The sequence below is a fragment of the Cetorhinus maximus genome, chromosome 4 (assembly GCF_964194155.1).
Source record: "Cetorhinus maximus chromosome 4, sCetMax3.hap1.1, whole genome shotgun sequence".
Classification (NCBI taxonomy): Eukaryota; Metazoa; Chordata; class Chondrichthyes; order Lamniformes; family Cetorhinidae; genus Cetorhinus; species Cetorhinus maximus.
In genome coordinates this window covers 37,548,053-37,571,729 of record NC_135882.1, presented here as the reverse complement: position 1 = coordinate 37,571,729, position 23,677 = coordinate 37,548,053, and the positions used below count along the sequence as shown (strand labels likewise).

Sequence of the window (23,677 nt, the reverse complement as noted above, 5' to 3'; positions counted from 1 at the left end):
GGTGCACATCCCCGCTGGTCTAATTAGCCGCTGACATGGCCATTTAATTTGGATGCGGAGGCCTGATTCCAGCAAACTGGGTTTTTAATGGGCGTTCATGAGATGCAAATATGGTCCCCAGCAGGCAACCTGACCTGCCATCAAAGTCAGCAGAAAACTGCATTCCATTTTCACATCAGGAAACTGACTTTTGGCCACACTCTGAAATTTGTGGTCCTAGGATTCTCACCACTGGCAGGACCGGAAAATCCCACCCATAAGGTATAGAGCAGTAAGTGAGGCTCCCGGAGTAGTTGATGGAATTTGAAGGTGCATTTCACTTGCTACTTGTAATTTTTTTCATTCTTCCATGGGATTTGAGTGTCGCTGGCAAGGCCACCATTTGTTGCCCATTCCTAATTGCCCTTGTAGCTGATGGTTGGCTGGTGCAAGGTGGTGTTGGAAAGGGAGTTCTAAGTTTTTGACCCAGTGATAGTGAAGGAGTGGTTATAATTCCAAATCAGGATGGTGTGTGGCTTGGATGGGAACATGCAGTGGTGTGTGGTGGGAACATGCGTAGTGGTGTTCCCATACATCTGCTGCCTTAGTCCTAAAAGGTGATAGGGGTTATGCGTTTGGAAGGTGCTATTGAAGGACGCTTGGTGAGTTGCTGCAGTGTGCATCTTTTATGCGGTACACATTGCTCCCACTGTGCATCAGTGGTGGAGGGAGTAAATGTTTAGGTTGGTGGATGAGTTGCCAATCAAGTGGATTGCTTTGTCCTGGATGATCTCGAGCTCCTTGAGTGTTGCTGGAGCTGCATTCCTAACTTGTACCTTGTAGATGGTAGACCGTCATTGCAGAGTCCGGAGGTGAGTTACTCGCCGCAGGATTCCTAGCCCCTGACCTGCCCTTATAGCCACAGTATTTAGACAGCTCGTTCGGTTTAGTTTCTGATCAATGGTAACTCCCAGGATGTTGATAGTGGGGATTCATCAATGGTATGCCGTTGAATGTTTAGGAGCGAGGTTAGATTCTCTCTAGTTGGAGATGATCATTGCCTGACACTTGTGTGGAGCAACTGTTATTTGCCACTTATCAGGTAACATTTACCAAGCTCGTATATTACCTGGGTCTTGCTACATATGGGCACAAACTGCTGAATCTGAGGAGTTGCAAATGGTACCGAACGTTACGCGGTCATCAGCAAACATAGAAAATAGTAGGCTCCAACAACTCATCGACACCAACACCCATCCAGGACCCTCCACCCCTGCCTGTCCCTCTGTCCCCACCCCGTCCTCCAATCCCAGCCCCGGCCGTATATTCACTATACCCCCTGACCTTCCCCTCTCCGGCGCTGAACGTTCAGTGCTCAGCAAAGGACTTAGTTTCATACCCTTACGCCCTCATCTCAATGAATTTCGGGCTCGGCACGATGCTGAACTCTTCTTCCGCCGCCTTCGTCTCCGTGCTCACTTCTTTGGGCAGGAGTCCTCTCCCCGTTCAACGGATCCTTTTACCTACCTCCAATATTCTCCCTCCACCTGGATCCCTCCCTCTGGATTCTTACCTTCTCTTGATCTTTTCATTGAGAACTGTCGGCGTGACATTAGTCGTCTCAATTTCTCTGCTCCTCTCACCCATTCTAACCTGCCTCTCTCGGAACTTGCTGCACTCCGTTCTCTCAGGTCCAACCCTAACATTGTCATCAAACCCGCTGACAAGGGTGGTGCTGTTGTTGTCTGGCGCACTGACCTCTACCTCGCAGAGGCTGAGCGTCAACTCGCAGACACTTCCTCCTACCTCTCCCTGGACTATGACCCCACTACTGAACATCAAGCATTGTTTCCAGGACTGTCACTGACCTCACCACCTCTGGAGATCTTCCTTCCACAGCTTCCAACCTGATAGTCGCCCAACCTCGGACGGCCCGCTTCTATCTCCTACCCAAAATCCACAAACAGGACTGTCCCAGCAGACCGATCGTGTCGGCCTGTTCCTGCCCCACAGAACTCATTTCTCGCTATCTTGACTCCCTTCTCTCTCCCCTTGTCCAGTCCCTTCCCACCTACATCCGTGATTCCTCTGACACCTTACGTCACATCAACAATTTCCAGTTCCCTGGCCCCAACCGCCTCCTCTTCACCATGGACGTCCAATCCCTCTACACCTCCATCCCCCACCGGGATGGTCTGAGGGCTCTCTGCTTCTTCCTCGAACAGAGGCCCGAACAATCCCCATCCACCACTACTCTCCTCCGTCTGACTGAACTTGTTCTCACACTGAACAATTTCTCCTTTAACTCCTCTCACTTCCTCCAAATAAAAGGTGTGGCTATGGGTACCCGCATGGGCCCCAGCTATGCCTGTCTCTTTATGGGTATGTGGAACATTCCTTGTTCCAGTCCTACTCCGGCCCCCTCCCACAACTCTTTCTCCGGTACATCGATGATTTCTTCGGTGCTGCTTCATACACTCGTCGGGACCTGGAAAAATTTATTAATTTTGCTTCCAATCTCCACCCCTCCATCATTTTCACATGGTCCATCTCTGACACTTCCCTTCCTTGACCTCTCTGTCTCAATTTCTGGTGATAGACTGTCCACCAATATCCATTACAAGCCTACCGACTCCCACAGCTACCTCGACTACAGCTCCTCACACCCCACTTCCTATAAGGACTCCATCCCATTCTCTCAGTTCTTTCGCCTCCGTCGCATCTGTTCTGATGATGCTACTTTCAAAAACAGTTCCTCTGACATGTCCTCCTTCTTCCTTAACCGAGGTTTTCCACCCATGGTAATTGACAGGGCCCTCAACCGTGTCCAGCCCATCTACTGTGCATCCGCCCTCACGCCTTCTCCTCCCTCCCAGAAACATAATAGGGTCCCCCTTGTCCTCACTTATCACCCCACCAGCCTCCGCATTCAAAGGATCATCCTCCGCCATTTCCGCCAACTCCAGCATGATGCCACCACCAAACACATCTTCCCTTCGTCCCCCCCTGGCGGCATTCCGCAGGGATCGTTCCCTCCGTGACACCCTGGTCCACTCCTCCATCACCCTCTACTCCTCTCCCACGGCACCTCCCCATGCAAACGCAGAAGATGCAACACCTGCCCCTTCACTTCCTCTCTCCTCACCGTCCAAGGGCCCAAACACTCCTTTCAAGTGAAGCAGCATTTCACTTGCACTTCCCCCAACTTAGTCTACTGCATTCGTTGCTCCCAATGCGGTTTCCTCTACATTGGAGAGACCAAACGCAGACTGGGTGACCACTTTGCAGAACACCTTCGGTCTGTCCGCAACAATGACCCAGACCTCCCTATCGCTTGCCATTTCAACACTCCACCCTGTTCTCTTGCCCATATGTCTGCCCTTGGCTTGCTGCATTGTTCCAGTGAAGCTCAATGCAAACTGGAGGAACAGCACCTCATCTTCCGACTAGACACTTTACAGCCTTCTGGACTGAATATTGAGTTCCACAATTTTAGATCCTGAACTCTCTCCTCCATCCTCACCCCCTTCCCGTTTCTTCTCCCTCCTTTTTGTTTTTTCCAATAATTTATATAGATTTTTTCTTTTCCCACCTATTTCCACTAATTTTAAATGTATTTCCACCATTGTTTATTTCTACCTTTTAGTATTCCCCCACCCCCACTAGAGCTACCCGTACCTTATCTGTCCTGTCTTATACTCTTAATTAGCACATTCCTTTAGATAACATCACCACCTTCAACACCTCTTTGTTCTTTTGTCTGTGACAGCTTTTAGTTATCTCCTCCTATCACTGACTGCTTGTCCCAACAAACGCCCCCCCCACCAAACCAGCTTATATTTCACCCCTTTCCTAATTTTACTTAGTTCTGTTGAAGGGTCATGAGGACTCGAAACGTCATCTGTACTCTTCTCCGCTATGTTGCCAGACCTGCTGAGTTTTTCCAAGTATTTCTGTTTCTGTTTTAGAGAATAGTAGGAGTAGGTCATTCGGTCCTTCAAGCCTACTCCGCCATTCAGTGTGATCATGGCTGATCCTCTATATCAATGCCCTACTCCTGTGCTCCCCTGTACCCTTTGATGCCTTTTTGGTTCAGAAATCTATCTATTTCCTCAAATATATTCAGGATCTTGGCCTCCACAGCCTTCTGCGGAAGAGAATTCCACAGGTTCACCACCCTCTAAGTGAAGAAGTTTCTCCTCATTTCCGTCCTAAATGATCTACCCCATATCCTGAGACTGTGACCCCTTGTTCTAGACCCCCCCACCAGCCAGAGGAAATATGCAGACTGCATCCAGTCTATCCATCAATGTCAGAATTTTATGTTTCAATGAGGTCTGCTCTCATTTGTCTAAACTCCAGTGAATACAGGCCGAGCCAGCCTAATCTCTCCTTATACGGCAATCCTGCCATCCCAAGAATCAGTCTGGTGAATCCTCGATGCACTCCCTCATTGTCAAGTATACCCTTTCCTAAGTTATGAGACCAAAACTTCACACTGCTCCAGGGGGAGGTGATGGTGTAGTGGTATTGTCTGACTGAATCCAGAGACCCAGGTAATTCTCTGGGGATCCGGGTTCGAATTCCGCCATGGCAGATGGTGGAATTCGAATTCAGTAAAAATCTGGAATTAAAAGTCTAATGATTGTCGATTATTGTAAAAACCCATCTGGTTCACTAATGTCGTAGGGAAGGAAATCTTACGTGTGACTCCAGACCCACAGCAATGTAGTTGATTCTTAAATGCCCTCTGAAATGGCCTAGCAAGCCACTCAGTTGTATCAAACTGCTGCAAAGTCACAAAAAGGAATGAAACTGGATGGACCACCCGGCATTGACTTAGGCACTGGAAACGACAACGGCAATCTCAGCCTTGTCGACCCTGCAAAGTCCTCCTTAGTAACGTTTGGGCGCTAGAGCCAAAATTGGGAGAGGTGTCTCACGGACTAGTCAAGCAGCAGCCTGACGTAGTCATCCTCACGGAATCTTATCTTACAGACAATGTCCCAGACACCACCATCACCATTCCTGGCAGGACAGACCCAGCAGAGGTGGCGGCACAGTGGTATACAGTTGGAAGGGAGTTGCCCTGGGAGTCCTCAACATTGACTCCGGACCCCATGAAGTCTCATGGCATCAGGTCAAACGTGGACAAGGAAACCTGCTAATTACCACGTACTGCCCTCCCTCTGCACATGAATCAGTGCTCCTCCATGTTGAACACCACTTGGAGGAAGCACTGAGATTGGCAAGGGCGCAGAGTTTACTCTGGGTGAGGGACTTAAATGTCTATCACCAAGAGTGGCTCGGTAGCACCACTACTGACCAAGCTGGCGGAGTCCTAAAGGACATAGCTACTAGACTGGGTTTGCGCAGGTGGTGAGGGAACCAACAAGAGGGAGAAATATACTTGATCTCATTCTCACCAATCTGCCTGCCGCAGATGCATCTGCCCATGACAGCATCGGTATGAGCATTGTGGAGACGAAATCCAGCCTTGACATTGAGGATACCCTCCATCGTGTTGTGTGGCACTACCACCTGGCTAAATGGGATAGATTTTGAACAGATCTGCCAACTTAAGACTGGGCATCCATGAGGCGCTGTGGGCCATCAGCAGCAGCAGAATTGTACTCGAACACAATCTGTAACTTCATGGCCTGGCATATCCCCTACTCTACCGTTACCATCAAGCCAGGGGATCATCAGGGGTTCAATGAAGAGTGCAGGAGGGTATGCGAGGATCAGCACCAGACATACCTAAAAATGAGGCGTCAACTTGGTGAAGCTATAACACAGGACTATTTGCGTGTCAAAAAGCATAAGCAGCAAGTGATAGAGCTAAGCAATCCCACAACCAACAGATCAGATCTACACTGCAGTCCTGTCACATACAGTTGTGAATGGCGGTGGACAATTAAACAACTTACTGGAGGAGGAGGCTCTACAAATATCCTCAATGATGGAGGAGTCCAGCACATCAGTGCAGAAGATGAGGCTGAAGCATTTGCAACAACATTTGGTGTCGCTGTCTCATTTGTTGTTCACATCCTTTAAAAAGTACGCGGGTGAGCACTTGGCATATCATAACATTCAAGGCTATGGGCCAAGTGCTGGTAAATGAGATTAGGTAGGTAGGTCAGGTGTTTCTCATGTGCCGGTGCAGACTCGATGGGCTGAAGGGCCTATTCTGCACTGTGATTCTGTGATAGTGTCTTCGGGCCCAACCATCTTCAGCTGCTTCATCAATGACATTCCTTCCATCATAAGTTCAGAATTGGGGATGTTTGCTGATGTTTGCACAATGTTCAGCACCATGCGCGATGACTCAGATACTGAAGCAGTCCATGTCCAAATGCAGCAAAACCTGGACAATATCCAGGCTTGGACTGACAAGTGGCAAGTAACATTTCCGCCACACAAGTGTCAGGTAATGACCATCTCCAACAAGAGAGAATCTACGCATCGCCCCTTGATGTTCAATGGCATTACCATCACTGAATCCCCCACTATCAACATCCTGGGGTTACCATTTGACCAGAAACTGAACTGGACCAGCCATATAAACACTCTGGCTACAACAGCAGGTTAGAGGCTAGGAATTGTGAGACAGGTAACTCACCACCTCACTCCCTAAAGCCTGTCCACGATCTACAAAGCACAGATCAGGAGTGTGATGGAATACTCTCACTTGCCTGGATGAGTGCAGCTCCCACAACACTTGAAGCTTCTCACCATTCAGGACAAAGCAGCCCCCTTGATTAGCACCACATCCACATACATTCACTCCCTTGACACGCAGTAGCAGCAGTGTGTACCATCTACAAGATGCACTGCAGGAATTTTACCAAGGCTCCTGAGACAGAGCCTTCCAAACCCATGACCACTAATATCTAGAAGGACAAGGGTAGCAGATTGATGGGAATATCACCACAAAGATATTCCCCTCCATGTCACTCACCATCCTGACTTGAAAATATATCGCCGTCCCTTCGCAGTCGCTGGATCAACATCCTGGAATTCTCTTCATCACAGCACTGTGGGTGTAACTACACCACAGGGATTGCAGTGGTTCAAGAACGCAGCTCACCACCACCTTCTCAAGGCCACCTAGGGATGGGTAATAAATGTTAGCCCTGGCAGCAAAGCCCACATCCCCTGAATGAATAAAAAAAGGTGTGGCCTCACCAAGACCCTGTACAGTTGCAGTAAGACATCCTTGCTTCTGTATTCAAACCCTTTCACAATGAACACCAACATACCATTTACTTTCCTAACTGCTTGCTGCACCTGCACGCTTGCTTTCAGTGATTGGTGTACAAGGACACCCTGGTCCCTTTGTGTATCAACGTTTCCCAATATATCACCATTTACGTAATACTCAGCCATTTTGTTTTTCCTGCCAAAGTGGATAACTTCACACACATCCACATTATACTGCATCTACCATGTATTTGCCCACTCGCTCAACCTGTCTAAAGCCTCTTAATACCATCCAAGTCGTTCACATTCCCACCAAGTTCTGTGTCATCAAACTTGTAAATATTCCATTTGGTTCCCTCATCCAAATCATTGATATATATTGTGAATAGCTGGGGCCCAAGCACTGATCCCTATGGTTCCCCACTAGTCACCGCCTGCCACTCTGAAAAAGACCCATTTATTTCTACACTCTGTTTCTTGTCATCTAACCAATTCTCCATCCATGCCAATATGCCATCCATGCCAATATGTTACTTCCAATCCCATGTGCTTTAATTTTACACACTAACCCTTTAAGTGGGACTTTATGAAAAGCTTTTGGAAAATCCAAATACACCACATCCACTTGTTCTCCCTTATCTATTCTGCTCGTTGCATCCTCAAAGTGCTCGAAGGTTTGTGAAACATGATTTGCCTTTAATAATACATACTGACTTTGTCTAATCTGTTGATATTTTCTAATTGTCCTGTTATCATGTCCTTTATTATAGACTCTAGCATTTTCCCTATTACTGAGGTTAGGCTAACTGGTCTGTAATTCCCTGTTTTCTCCCTCCCTCCTTTTTTAAATAGTGGGGTTACATTTGCCACCCTCCAATCTGCTGGGACTGTTGCAGGCTCTACATAATTTTGGAAGATGACAACCAACACATCCACTATTTCCATGGCCACCTCCTTTAGTACCCTGGGATGTAGATTATTGGGGTCTGGCAATTTATTGGCTTTCAGTCCCATTGATTTCTCCAGCACTATTGTTTTAGCAATACTAATTTCCTTCGATTCCTCCTTCTAACGAGACGCTTGGTTCCCTAGTATTTCTGGGAAGTTATAATTTATGTCTTCCTCCTCTTTTTAGACTATAAGACCATAAGACATAGGAGCAGAAGTAGGCCATTCGGCCCATTGAGTCTGCTCTGCCATTCAATGAGATCATGGCTGACCTGATAATCCTCAACTCCACTTTCCTGCCTTTTCCACATAAACCCTTGATTCCCTTACTGATTAAAAATCTGTCTATCCCAGCCTTGAGTATACTTAACGACCCAGCCTCTACATGCCTCTGCGGTAAAGAATTCCACAGATTGAGTGCCCTATGAGGGAAGAAATTCCTCCTCATCTCTGTTTTAAATGGGTGGCCCCTTACTCTGAGATTATGCCCTCTGGTCCTAGACTCTCCCACAAGGGGAAACAACCTCTCAGCATCTACCCTGTCAAACCCCCTAAGAATCTTATATGTTTCATTAAGGTCGCCCTACATTCTTCTAAACTCCAATGAGCACAGGCCCAACCTACTCAACCTCTCCTCATAAGAAAATCCCTCCATACCCTGGATCAACCTAATGAACCTTCTCCAATGCCATAATATCTTTCCTTAGATAAGGGGACCAAAATTGTTCACAGTATTCTAGGTGTGGCCTTGTGTAATTTTAGCAAAACTTCCCTATTTTTATACTCCATTCAATTTGAAATAAAAGCCAGCATTCCATTTGCCTCCCCTATTACCTGTTGAACTTGTATGTAAGCTTTTTGGAATTCATGCACAAGGACCCCCAAATCCCTCTTGTGCTGCAGCCTTCTCCATTTAAGTCATATCCAGCTCCTCTATTCTTCCGGCCAAAGTGCATAACCTCACATTTTCCCACATTATATTCCATCTGCCAAGTTTTTGCCCACTCACTTAACCTGCCTATATCCCTCTGTAGACTCCTTGTGTCATCCTCACCACTTGCCTTCCCACCTATTTTTGTCATCCGCAAACTTTTCTATTATGAATTATCCCGTTTCAGATTCACAATTATCTTCATTAATCTTTACATACTTATAGAATCTTTTACAGTCTGCTTTTATGTTCCTTGTAAGTTTACTCTCATACTCTATTTTTCCCCTCTTAAAATCAATCTCTTGGTCCTCCTTTGCTGAATTCTAAACTGTTCCCAGTCCTCAGACTTGCTACTTTTTCTAGCAACTTTATATGACTCTTCAGGTAGTATTATATGATACTTATCTTTCATTTCTTTTGTTAGCCATAGTTGGGCTGCTTTTCCTGTTGTGTTTTTGTGCCATTAAGGAATGTATAACTGTTGCAATGCATACATTTGTTCCTTAAATATTAGGCTTTTAATGAAGTTCCCCGATCTACCTTAGCCAACTCGCACCTCATACCTTTGAAGTTTCCTTTGATAAGATTTAATAGCTTAGTTTCAGATCGGACTACTTCGCTTTCCGTCCTAATGAAGAATTCTATCATGTTATGGGTCACTGTTCCCTAAAGACACAAGATTATTAATTAAACTCTTTGCATTGCACAATACCAAATCTAGAATAACCTGTTCCCTAGTCGGCTCCTCGACATACTAGCCTAAGGAAACCATCTCGTACACACTCCAAGAATTAATTTGCCATGGAGAGTGAAACATCCCCACCCCTGACCTCATGGTGGAGGGAAGGTCATTGAAGCAGTTGTAGGTGGTTGGGCCTCGGTCACTACCCAGATTGTCTCAGTAGCAATTTCCTGTGGGTGAGATGATAGGCTTCAACAACCACCACCGTATTCCTTTATGTTAGGTATGAAGTTATTGAACTTTTTATGGCAATGTACCCAGGTCCAAGGCTGCTGGACTGCTGCCATTGAACCATCTGGTTCTGTTGTCGTCTGAGTTTGCCTGGAGGGCCTCTTCTCCCTCTCGGTGACATCTCTCTTGCTCTCCATCTCCCGCACCAAGTGTTGCTGTGCGAAATTGGAAGTTTTGAGGTTGTGGTAGCCCGTTACAATTTTGCACCCACTGCTTAGCGCTGGGTCTGCGCTGCATTCATTTAAAGGTGCAGGCAGCATGAAGCTTGCCTGAATTGGAAGCATTGGTGAGGTTAATCACAGTGCCTGTTTTAAGTGTTATTCAACAATGAAATTTGTGTCTTACTGCAGTTTGTGCAACTGTTTCATGTACGTTCCAGTATGTGTTGTAGAATTTGACATAAATATAATATTGACATTTATATTCAAACAATATAAGAGACACAGAAGGAGAAAAATTCATGCAGTGTGTCTAGGAAAATGTTTTCAACCAATTAGTGACAAACCCAACGAGAGGAGATGCAATTCTAGACCTAGTCTTGAGGAACGAAGAAGGACAAGTGGGTGAAGTGACAGTTGGCGACCATATCGGGGACAGTGTTCACAATTCAGTTAGATTTAGCATTACCATGGAAAAAGACAAATAAGGCAGGAATAAAAGTCTTGAACTAGGGGAAGGCAAATTTTGCAGAAATGAGAAGGGACTTGGCTGAGGTGGACTGGACAGCACTGCTGGAGGATAAAACAATGGAAAACCAGTGTGAAGCACTAAAAAGCGAGATCCTAATTGTAAGGAGTAGACATGTCTCCTACAAAAATAAGAGTGGTACTGCCAAATCTAGACCTCCCTAGTTGTCTAGAGGAATACAGGGGAAGATCAAACAGAAAAAGAAAGCGTACGATAGGCACAAAGAACTAAGCACACTGCAGATAGCCTAGACGAATATAGGAAGTGCAAGGACGAAGTAAATAAGGAAATCAAAGAGAGGGCATGAAAAAAGATTAGCAAGTGAAGTTAAAGATAACCCAAAGGTGTTTTACCAATACATTAATGCTTTTAGCATTAACCTTTTAGGTTAGTTAAGGAAAAAGTGGGACCTATCAGAGATGAAGATGGAAACTTGTGTGTAGATGCAGAGGCTGTGGGAAGGGTTTTGAATGAATATTTTGTCTCCGTGTTTACAAAGGAGGATGTAGATATAGTAGGCCAGGAGAAACACTATGAGATATTGGATGGGATAGTCATAAAGAGAGAGGAAATACTTGAAGGGTTGAAATCCTTGAAAGTTGATAAGTCACCAGGATTATTTCCGAGACTGCTGAAGGAAGTCGGAGGAGATAGCAGATGCTCTGAGGATGATTTTCCAATCTTCACTAGATACAGGGGAGGTACCGGAGGACTGGAGAAATGCAAACGTAGTTCCATTGTTTAAAAAGGGATCGAAGGAAATGCCAAACAGTTATCGGCCAGTTAGTCTTACATCGGTGGTGAGCATTAGTAGAAATTAGTAGAATCAATCCTGAGAGATAGGATTAACTATCATGTGGAAAGGCATGGACTAGTCAGGGATGGTCAGCATGGATTTGTTAAAGGAAGGTCTTGCTCACAAATTTGACTGAATTATTTGAGGAAGTGACAAGAAGGGTTGATGAAGGTAGTGCAGTGGATATTGTGTACATAGATTTTAGCGAGGCATTTGACAAAGTCCCACATGGCAGATTGGTCAGGAAAGTAAAAGCCCATGGGATTCAGGGTGATGTGGCAAACTGGATAAAAGGCTGGCTTTGTAACAGGAAACAAAGGGTAATGGTTGATGGATGCCCTTGTGAATGGAAAGTTGTCTCAAGTGGTGTTCCACAGGGCTTAGTGTTGGGACCCTTGCTGTCTGTGTATTATTTTAACGATTTGGATGTGAACGTGGGGGGCATGATTGGGAAATTTGCAGATGACACAAACATTGGCCGAGTAGTGGATAGTGTAGAGGATAGCCATAATATCCAAAACGATACAGATGGGTTGGTGGAGTGGGTGGTAAAGTGACAGATAGATTTTAACATAGAGAAGTGTGAGGTCATACATTTAGGGAGGTCAAACAGTTACAGGGATTACACAATAAATGGGAATATACTAAGAGGGGTAGATGAAGTGAGAGATCTTGGCATACAAGTACACAGGTCCCTGAAGGCAGCAGTTCAAGTAGACAAGGTTGTAAAGAAGGCATATGGAATGCTCTCCTTCATTGGCAGAGGTATAGAATATAAAAGTAAGGATATAATGTTGGAATTGTATAAAACACTGGTGAGGCCATAACGGGAGTATTGTGTGCAGTTCTGGTCACCACATTACAGGAAGGACGTAATAGCTCTGGAGAGAGTGCAGGGGAGGTTTACAAGAATGTTGCCAGGGTTAGAAAAGTGTAGCTACGAGGAGAGATTGGATAGGTTGGGATTATTTTCCTTAGAACAAAGAAGACTGAGAGGTGACTTGATTGAGGTGTACAAAATTATGAGGGGAATAGATAGAGTGGACAGGATAAAATTGTTTCCCTTGGTGGAGAATTCTACAACCAGGGGACATAGATTCAAGATAAGTGGCAGAAGGTGTAGGGGGGACATGAGGAAGAACATTTTTACGCAGAGGGTAGTGGGTGCCTGGAATTCGCTGCCCAAGTTGGTGGTAGAGGCAGAAACTCTAAACTCTTTTTAAAAAGTACCTGGATTTGCACCTTAAGTGCTGTCAGCTGCAGGGGTATGGGCCGGGTGCAGGAAGGTGGGATTAGAAAGGGCACCTGGGTGTCCTCGGGCTGGCATGGACAAGATGGGCCGAATGGCCTCCTTCTGTGCTGTAACCTTTCTATGGTTCTATGGAATGTTGAAGAACAAAAATTTATAGAAGACAAGATGACTCCTGCATATGTAACACTGAAATGGGGAGAAGTAATATTTTATTTTAATTGTCTAGTTGATGCATCAAGCAAAATGTAGTTTTATATTATTTGAAGCGATTGGCCTGTGACATAAGTATTGCGAGCACTAGTGATAATTTGTAAGGGGAAGGGTGCATCTTAAGATTGCAAGTGATTTGATTTCTGAGTAAATGGGTGTATATGTTCATAAGTCATTGAAGGTGGCAGAACAGGTTGAGAGAGTGGATGATAAAGCATATAGTACCCTGGGCTTTAATAGGGGCATAGAGCACAAGAGCAAGGAGGTTGTGTTGAACTTGTATAAGACACTAATTCGGCTTCCGCTGCAGCATTGTATCCAGTTCTGGGCGCCACACTAAGAAGGTGAAGCCAGTGGAGAGAGTGCTGAAAAGATTCACAGGCATGGTTGCAAGCATGAGGAACTTCAATTATGAAGATAGATTGGAGAAGTTGGGACTGTTTTCTTGGAGAAGACAAAGCTAAGAGAAAATTTGATGGAGATTTTCAAAATCATGAGGGGTCGCGATAGAATAGATAGGGAGAAACTGATCCCACTCGTGAAAGAACTGCAAATGATAGGGCAGAGATTCAAAGTATTTAGCAAAAGAAGCAAAAGCAACATAAGGAAACTATTTTTCACGGAAGGAAGAATGTGCAGGGTTATTCCTCCATCAGTCCTCCTCCTAAGTGAATTGCTCCTTCAGAGAGCTGGCGCAGAAACAATGGGCTGAATGGCCTCCTCCTGTGCTGTAACAATTCTGTAAATGCATTTTAGTAAATATTCCTATATTACCAACTTTACTCTCAAACTGTTTAAGTGTAATGTAACTGATTAAAGAGGTTATATCCTTTATCCGCACCTTACCTTTGAAATTTTGTTTTTCAGTGGCTCCAAATGTAACAGAGGACAACTTTGTAAGTATATGTATTGAGTGAGAGTATAAGTATGCATACAGAGTGATGATATAAGTATGCTTGCAAAGTAAAGGTGTAAGTACGTGTGTTGTGTCACTAAGTAGCTAAAATGGAGTTAATTCTAACTTGCAAGAGTTAGGTGGGTTAGGGAGAGAGTAGGAGCGTGAAAAGCCCTGAAACTGGCATTGCCTTGAGAAGTTGGTTTCAACCTGCCTTTAACTGTAGAATGTTAAGCGAGCAATGCCCTCTCGAGAGGCAGATTGTTAATTTCAATGTCTTAATAGGTCATTAAGTGAGATATTAACATGGGTTTTGGAATTTAGCTGTTGATGCACAGGTTTCCTGAGCTTCCTGGTAGCTGCCAGTGAAAGCACAGAATGCAACAGCAATTCAGGGGCTGAAGCAATGGTGGTAAACAATTCCCATAAATAATGAAACCTGTCAGCTGCTTTCTTGCTGAATTGTGCGGAAGGACTTTGCTCATAGTACTTGTTCTGGAAGATTGCATTTACTATTTTGGAGGTAACTTTTAACAGCCTGGATGTTACCAACACTACATTGGAGGTGTGTGTGTCAAGATTCACTTGCAAAGTGGAGATCAATCAGATTAGCATGGGTATCCACTATGCTTGGACCTCAGGTGAGAGCCAAAATGACCAGCGGCATCAACAGAACCAATGAGGGGATGAGCAAAGTGGTGCAGCAGACAGGAGGAGATACCGACAACAAGCAGACAATCGGCTTCCTGGGTATGTTGAAACACCAGTATCTCAGGAAGTTTGGAATCTTGTCAGGTGGTAGCAGACGTTTGCAGTCTGCTGGTGGACCTTGTGACCACACGTAACCAATGTCTGTCGAAGTGACTACCGCTCTCAACTTATTTGTTTCTGGCTCCTTCTAAGGATCTTGCAGTTGGCCATCTATAAATTTATTACACAGATGGCTTATATCATGTTTGCCAATGAAGGCATACTTTGCCACTAATGATGCCAGTCAGAATGAGAAGCTGGAGCTGGTTTTCCATAGGTGTGGGGTGTCATGAAGGCACCCCCAGATCACCTAGGAGTATTGATCAACCGCAAGGATTTCCACAACATCAGTGTACGAGCACAATGTTTCAAGCACAAAAAGGTGATTGAGATGAGTGCAAAGTCCCCAGGACAATGCCATGATGGTTTTGTCCTGTGCTAGTCCACCCGTCCTGATCTCTAGGCAACATGAAGCAGACTTACCAGCTGACTGCTTTGAGATAAGTGGGTACCTACTTAAAACTTGGCTGATGACAAGCCTGAGGAATTCAACCAAGGCGCAGGAGTGGCACAATAAAGTCACAGGCCACTGCAGGCACCTGGACAGATGCCCTTCAATTCCCAGCAGCCAAGGTTTCTAGAATGGTTTTAGAGTTGCACAATGCTGCACATCATCAAGACTTGTACCTTCAGGAGCTGGAAGGGGCAGAGCCTTTTCAGAGGAGGAGAAAAATGAGGAGCAAGATGCTGCGAATCCAGCAGCAGCAGCTAGCATTGCTGCCTCAGATTTTAGAACTCAGATAGCCAGATAGGATAGAACACTGGAGGCTACTGATAGTCATTCAGTTATTTGGCCCGTTGAGTCCATGTTGACTCTCTGTCGAGCAATCCATTCGGTCCCGTTCTATACCCAGAGCCTTGCAAGTTTTATTTCCCTGAAATGTCCATCCAATTTCCTTTTGAAGTTGTTCATCGTCTACGTTTCTACTACTCTTGTTATCAGCCAGCTCCAGATCAATACCACTCACTGCATAAAAAGCTCTTCCGCATATACCCCCTGTAATTCTTGCCAAAATCTTAAATCTGCCACTTATGTCTTGTACCATCAGCTATTGAGAACAGCTTTTATTTGTCTCCTTATCTAATTATGTACTGACCGCCCTTTGCTCCAAGGAGAATAACCCCAACTTCCCAGCTTAAGCTTGTAGCTAAATTCACCACCTCTCTGGAACCATTCTGGTTCCTCTTTGCGTCCTCTCAAGGATCCTCGCTACCAAGCCACTCTTGGTTGGACATTGAAGTCCCCCACCCGGAGTACATTCTGTGCCCTTGCTGCCCTCAGTGCTTCCTCCAAGTGATGTTCAATGTGTTGAAGTACTGATTTATTAGCTGAGAAGGATAGCATATGGTAAACAGCAGGAGGTTTCCTTGCCCATGTTTGAACTAATGCCATGAGATTTAGTGTGGTCCAGGGTCGACGTTTAGGACTCCCAGGGCAATTCCCTTCCAACTGTATGCCACTGTATCACCACCTCTGCTGGGTCTGTCCTGGTGGGACAGAACATCCCCAATGTCTGGGACATTGCCTATAAGGTATGATTCCATGAGTATATCTATGTCAGACTGTTGCTTGACTAGTCTGTGAGACACACCATGCCAATTTTGGCACAAGCCCCAGATGTCAGTAAGAAGGACTTTGCAGGGTTGACAGGGTTGAGTTTGCCGTTATCCTTTTAGACTTTTTAGGTTTGATACAACCGAGTGGCTTGCTCAGCCATTTCATAGGGCAGTTAAGAGTCAATCACATTGCTGGGGGTCTGGAGTCACATGTAGACCAGACTAGCTAAGGACAGCAGATTTCCTTCTCTAAAGGGAAAGGGTTTTTCTGACCATGGTTTCATGGTCATCATTAAATTTTTAATTTCAGATTTTTATTGAATTCAAATAAATGAATTTAGCGCCTGAAGTGGGATTCAAACCCTGATGCCCAGAGCATTACCCTGGGTCTCTGGACTTCTAGATGGGTGACAATACCACTACACCGCTGCTTCTCTCCACTGTAGGCTTCCCATGCTTCTGGGTAATTTGAAAAAAAGGGCACAATGCTTGAACGTATTCCTTTTATCTTTGCAGAGGACAGGACTCTGCCTATGATTGTATGTCACTTCTGGCAAATATAAATGAGCCATGTTATGAGCTTGACTGATTATATTAAATTGGTTATTAATGTAGCTATTAATGTATTCATGATCTTTCAGCAAGTGCTGCCCAATCATAGAATCACATGTAACAGTAGATGCTTTGTTTTGGGTTTCGCAAATGTGGGCTGGTTGAGGTACCCATTCTCTGCAAAGAAAAGAAATGTGTTCAGGCCTTGTGCTTTTTTGAATCGCCTGGAACCATGGGAGGCCTTGGGTTCCCCGGTGCTTTCTCCATGGCAACACCTCGACCAATTAGCATCAGCTTGCCAAACAATCAGCACCCCTTCTCACCTGTCATATTAACTGTTGTGATTGTTTGAAATTTGGCAATCTTGTGTTGTCCTGGTGAGTGCAAGATGAAAAGCTTCAGTAAAATGTATCTCTTTTCAGCAATGCCCAAATATCAAAAGGGTTAATGTTAGAGTAAAGGGGAAGGAGGGGGAGGAATTTCTGAAATGTGCTCAGGAGAATTTCCTTGACCAGCATGTTCTCGGTCCAATAAGGAAGAGGCATTGCCGAATCTGGTGCTAAATGTCCGTGGGGAACATTTGTATAAGAGTGATCACTGTATCATAAGATTTAGATTAGCAATAGAGAGGAGCAAGGTAGAATTTCTAAAATGGAAAAGGACCAACTTCAATGAGATGATGGGACCTAGTCAGGGTAAGGAAAAACTGTAATGCAACAAACACATGATCTTGCAGGAAATGATGTTTTATTTGCAGGCTAGATAAATTCTAACAAGGACAAAAAATTAAGGGAATTAAAGCTAGGGCTCCTTGGATGATAAAGGAAATAAAGAATACGAAGAAACAAAAAGAGGGTGTATGATGTACGTCAGGCGAATTCTTCAAGTGAGAACCAAGCCCAAATACTATAAATTGAGAGGGGAAGTAAATCGAAAAATATGATTCGCAAAAAGAGAACATAAGAATAGAATGGCAGTTAACATAAAAGGGAACCCAAAAATGTACTGGCATGTAAATTGCAAGTGGGTATTAAGAGGTGGAGTGAGGCCTTTTAGGAGCAAAGAGGGTGATATATGCTTAGAGGTACAGGACAAGGCTTGAATTCTGAATGAGTACTTTGTATTGATGTTTACTCAGGAGGAGGATGTTGAAAAAAATATCAGTAGAAGCGGAGATAATGGATGGGATGAAAACTGATATAAAGGTTGTACTGGAAGAGCTGGCTATGCTTAGAGTGGATAAGTCACCTGATCTGGATGGCTTGCATCACAGGTGACTGAAGGAAGTAACAATGGAGATAGTGGAAAGTCTTGCCATAATCATAACTTTCTCTAGATACGGGGCAGATACCAGAAGACTGCAATGTGGTAAATGTGACGCTCTTATTCAACAAATACTTATACAGACATTCTTAGTAGCTATAGGCTAATGAGTTCAACATCAGTGATACATAAGGTTTTAGAAGCAATAATCAAGAAAAACAATCAACTGGCAGTTGGAGAGGTTTGAGTTAATTAAGGAGGGCCAATGTGGATTTGTAAGAAGCAGATTGTGCTTGACTAATCTAATTGAATATTTTGATGAAATAACAGAGAAAGCTCAAGAAGGAAAAGCAATGCATGTTGTCTATATTTAAGAAAGTATTTGACAAAGTACCACATAAAAGGCTGGGTTAATAAATAGCGAATGGAATGGAAAACAGCAAATCATGGTGAATGGCTGTTTTAAATGACTTGGATATTGGAATACTGCAAAGAACAAAATTTGCCAATGATTCCAAATTTGGACCTGTGACTGACTGTGAGGATGATATCAATCAACTACATTAGGATATAAGGCTAATAGAATGTACAGGCAAGTGTGTTACAATCTCCATGATGATAACCAAAAGACCTCCAAGTGAACAAGTTACAAACAAGATTTCATATAAACTTTTCTTTTAACACAAATCAGAATTAATATAATTAACATAAATTAACAGGCTTATCACAGTTAGTAGGAACTATAAATTATACATGAAATAGCCAATAAAGAAAGGATAGATCTCTCAGGTTATCTAGGCAATCATACCAATTTCAGCACCAACTTGGATCTTCCTCAATCAGGATTGCAGTCTCTTTCCTTCAAGAACTTAACCAAATCTTCGCATGCAGCAGCTTCTGTGTAAACAGGGTTTCATTGATGGAATCTTCTATGCAATAGCACACTTCTTTCCAGAGCCTTCTCAACTCTCAGCACCTGTTGGCTGTGGTGGCACGGGTCTATCAGAACCACCTTCACCTTTGTGCAGGATGGTCTATTTTGGACAGCCACTCGGAAGTGAAAGAAGCAGTGGCCCACAGTCCTAAATGTGCTTTCTGACTGCTCAGAAATCCAGCCGCTCAGAAATCCAGCCACTCAGCTGGCTGATGCATTCTCTATCCAGCTGTTCTCTTTCCTCTTTGTGTCTCTGCCACATAGCTTTTACCTTCCTTCCTGTTGGTACTGCTTCCAGGACAAGGGTATATCACATGTCCAGTATTTATTATCCAAAAAACTGATACAGTGCCGCACAACATACTTGTGGACAAAGTTTTGGAATAAAAGACACAGGAGCAACATGGATACAAGATTGTTTCCTGTCACTCAACCAAAGGGTAGCAGTTAACAATTGTTTTTCAGACTGGAGGAAGGTTTGCAGTGGAGGTGAGTGTTGGGACCCTTACTCTTCCTGATATATATTAATGACCTAGACCTTTGTGCACAGGGCACAATATCAAAATTTGCAGATGATACAAAACTTGGAAGCACTGAGAACTGCTAGGAAGATAGTGCAAATCTTCAAAATGACATAGACAATTTGGTGGAATGGGTGGACAAAGGGCAAATGAAGTTCAATACGGAAAAATGTGAGGTGATACACTTTGGTAGGAAGAACATGCAGCAACAATACAAAATAAAGGGTACAATAATAAAGGGGGTGCAGAAGCAGAAGCAATCTGGGTGTATATGTGCATAAGTCATTGAAGGTGGCAACATTGGTTGACAGTGCAGTTAATAAAATATACAGTATTCTGGGATTTAAGGGGGGCATAGAGATGAGGGACTTCAGTTACACAGATGGATTGGAGAAGTTGGGAATGCTTTCCTTGAAGAAGAGGTTGAGAGAAGATTTGATAGAGGTGCACAAAATCATGAGGGGTCTGGAAAGAGGAGATGAGGAAAATCTTTTCCCACTGGTGGAAGGATCAAGAACAAGAAGGCATAGATTTAAGATAATTATTAAAAGAAACAACGGAGACACGAGAAGATGTTTTTTTAACTCTGAGTAGTTAAGATCTGGAATATGCTGCCTGGCAGTGTGGTAGAGGCAGATTCAATCATGACATTCAAGAGGGAATTGGATTATTATTTGAAAAGGAAGAACGTGCAGGATTTAAAGGAGACACTAGGTGAATTTCTGAGAGCCAGCACAGACACAACAGGCTAAATGGCCACCTCCTGTACTGTAACAGTTTTGTGATTGTGAAAAATTATAATCGATCCCTTGACAAGTAACACAAACTCAAAATTCATTTTCAAACAATGTTTAAATACTTAAATACTTTAAATTCCCCCAACATATTAACAATTTCCCTTACTGGCACTGCCTGTGGATCAAAGACCATCACAGTTCCCCTTGGAAAAATGTTTCAACCACCCAACCATCTGAATTACGAACATATGAACAAGGAGCAGGAGTAGGCCATTCAGCCCCTCGAGCCTGCTCCACCATCTAATAAGATCATGGCTGATTTGATAGTAACCTGAAATCTGCATCGGATCTACTGCTGATAACCTATCACCCCCAAGAATCTATCCACCTCTGCCTTAAAAATATTCAAAGACTCTGCTTCCACCGCCTTTTCAGGAAGAGTTCCAAAGACTCTCGATCCCCTAAGTGAAAAAAATTCACCTCATCTCTGTTTTAAATGGGCGACCCCTTATTTTTAAACAGTGACCCCCCCCCCCCCCAGGTTTTAGATTCTTCCAGAAGAGGAAACATTTTCTCCACATCAATCCTGTCAAGACCTCTCAGAATCTTTTGTGTTTCAATCAAGTCTTACTCTTCTAAACTCCAGCAGTTACAAACCTAGTCTGTCCAACCTTTCCTCTTCAGACAATCCACCCATTCCAGGCATTAGCCTGGTAAGCCTTCTCTTAACTGCTTCCAATGCATTTATATCCTTCCTTAGATAAGGTGATCAATACTGAACACAAGTGCTCCAAATGTGGTCTCACGAGTACCCTGTACAACTGAAGCATAACCTCCCTATTTTCATATTCAATTCCCGTTGCAATAAATGATAACATTCTGTTAGCTTTCCTATTACTTGCTGTACTTGCATACTAGCCTTTTCATGCACTAGGACACCCAATCCCTCTGTAATCTCTCCCCATTTAGATAATATGATTCTCTTCTATTCTTCCTGCCAAAATGGCTAATTTTACATTTTCCCACATTAAACTCCATCTGCCAGATCTTTGCTCACTCACTTAACCTATATCTGTTTGTATCTATATATGTTTGTAGTCTCCTTATCTCCTTTTCACAACTTACTTTTCTACCTATCTTTGTGTCATCAGCAAATTTGGCAACCATCCCTTCAATCCCTTCATCCAAGTCATTTATATAAATTGTAAACAGTTGAGGTCCCAGCACTGATCCCTGTACCACTCGTTACATCTTGCCAACCTGAAAAAGACCCATTTATGCTAACTCTCTGTTTCCTGTTAGCTAGCCAATCTTCTATTCATGCCAATGTTACCCCTTAAACCATGAGCTTTTATTTTCCGCAATAACCTTTAATATGGCATCTTATCAAATGCCTTCTGGAAATCTAAGTACAGTACGTCCGCCAGTTTCCCTTTGCTACATGCTACTTCCTCAAAGTACTCCAATAAGATGGTTAAGTTGCTTTAAGAACTTCCTATATCAAGGTTCAGCCACAAAAGATTGATATTCGTTTTTATGCAGTACATAAATTTTCTTAATCTCTTTTTGCTTTCCTCCTCTCACTAGGTCGACCTTCATCCAGTTCCATTTTAGCAAGGACAATTGTCTTTGTTTTAAAGTTTTAATTGTTGCTCAAGAACATGTATCCTTCCTTACAGCTCCATAATGTCAGAAATGGACTCAGCTTTTCCACTCTCCTTCATAGCATTCCTTTGTTTTGTTTCATTAGTTTGAGTACTCTTGTTATTTGCTTTGCCACACCTAGCTCATGCTTTTCCTGGATTTTTTTCATTCAGATGGCTTCAACACATCTCTAACTGCCATTAACTTTTCCTTTTCAGTCTGATGCTCCAATGTTGCTTTTACAATTAGCCAGCTGGGTTCTTTGGACACACCTTTAATTGAAACATTAATTCTCACAGCATGTTTACAGAAAGTCATCGTTTCTGTTAACTGACTCGGCTGTTCCTACAACTATAATGGACTTTCCCGAAACCACTGGAGATGGCAACGTACTATCCCCAGCCAATAAGAAATCAAGAGGCGAGTAGGAGTGTGGTGTCACATTCCTGGATTCAGTGCTGAAAGCGGTTTAATGACCAAATCAGGGCAGGTAAGGTGAGTACAGAGTCAATTATCACAAATATGCATGCATCACGCCTAACCACGCAGTCAGCTGCTTTAAACCTACTCCTCACACCAACGTATCTTGTAGGAACAACGTATTTCTCTATACACATCCTCACACATCTGTCCATCTGAACTCATCTTGAAATAACATCAAGCCTCAGGCTCAGTGACCTTCAACAAATGTCCATTCATCAGTTCAACATGCTCCATTAACCTATTATAGGTCTCTTCCTTCCCTCCTTGCAGGAGGAGAGGGGGCAGGAACAGGCAGAGGCCCTCCATCAATCTTACAATTAACATTTGTAGAGGAAGTGGTGCTGGAAATCATTGAATTCTCAGCATGTCTGGCCATCAGAGATGGGGAGATGGAGGCTTTCCAGTTACCTGGTGACCGAATTAAATATTACACAGCAACATGACAACTCTCATTCATGTTGACTTGATATCAACAGCCAGTGAATTATGATCACATGTAAAATGATTAATTAAAATATTCTTACCTTGATAGTTCTAAGCCAAGCCTTTAATCTCCCCCAGGGCCTTCAGGCATCCCATAGGAGGTGGTTCAAGAGAACAATGGCGACTCTCAAAGGAGGTCACATCCTCTGTGCGCCATCACAGGGCTCCTAAAGATCATGCACCATGTATAAAGGAAAATAGTTGTGATGTGAGAGGCACCAGGCGTAAGCACAAGTGAGCTTGAGCAGATAATCATCATGAGAGAGGGGCAGTAGTGAAAAATCCACACGGGAAGGCTCAGGACTTTCCAAGCTCTGTTCAGTTGAATGCAGCTGCTTAATTTTAGGGGCTGTTGATTAAGAAGATAACCCTGGAGCAACAGCAAAGAACATGTGACATACTGGCAATCTTACCAGCCACACTGTGGGCTTGCAGAAAGACAGGAGGAATCCATTTCAAATACAAGTGGCATAATGCCACAAGCATTTGCAATGATATTGTAGTCTACGGAAAGTGTGGTCACCTATATGGAGCATCAAATACAGCAAACAAAAGTGTATGCAGGCCCTCATGGTTTGCATTACTATGAATGTCATTGTAAATACGATTGATGAAACCTGAACCGTGGCTGTTCACTGCCCACTGATCTCAAACAGCACATTTTTGAAAAATCATTCATGGGGTGTGGGTGTCGCTGGCTAGGCCAGCATTTATTGCCCTCGTACAGAGGGCATTTAAGAGTCAACCACATTGCTGTGGGTCTGGAGTCACATGTAGGCCAGACCAGGTAAAGGCAGCAGATTCCCTAAAGGACGTTAG

At 43.8% G+C, this 23,677-nt stretch overlaps 1 protein-coding gene across 1 annotated transcript in view; it reads left to right on the top strand.

The window, feature by feature from the left end:
• LOC144679416 (regulator of G-protein signaling 22-like) overlaps positions 1–23,677 on the top strand; it is a 141,110-nt gene that overhangs the window by 29,630 nt on the left and 87,803 nt on the right. The window contains exon 2 of the mRNA XM_078539773.1: positions 13,847–13,875. Within this exon, the coding sequence (XP_078395899.1) occupies positions 13,847–13,875 (29 nt within the window). The remainder of the gene's footprint in view (positions 1–13,846; positions 13,876–23,677) is intronic.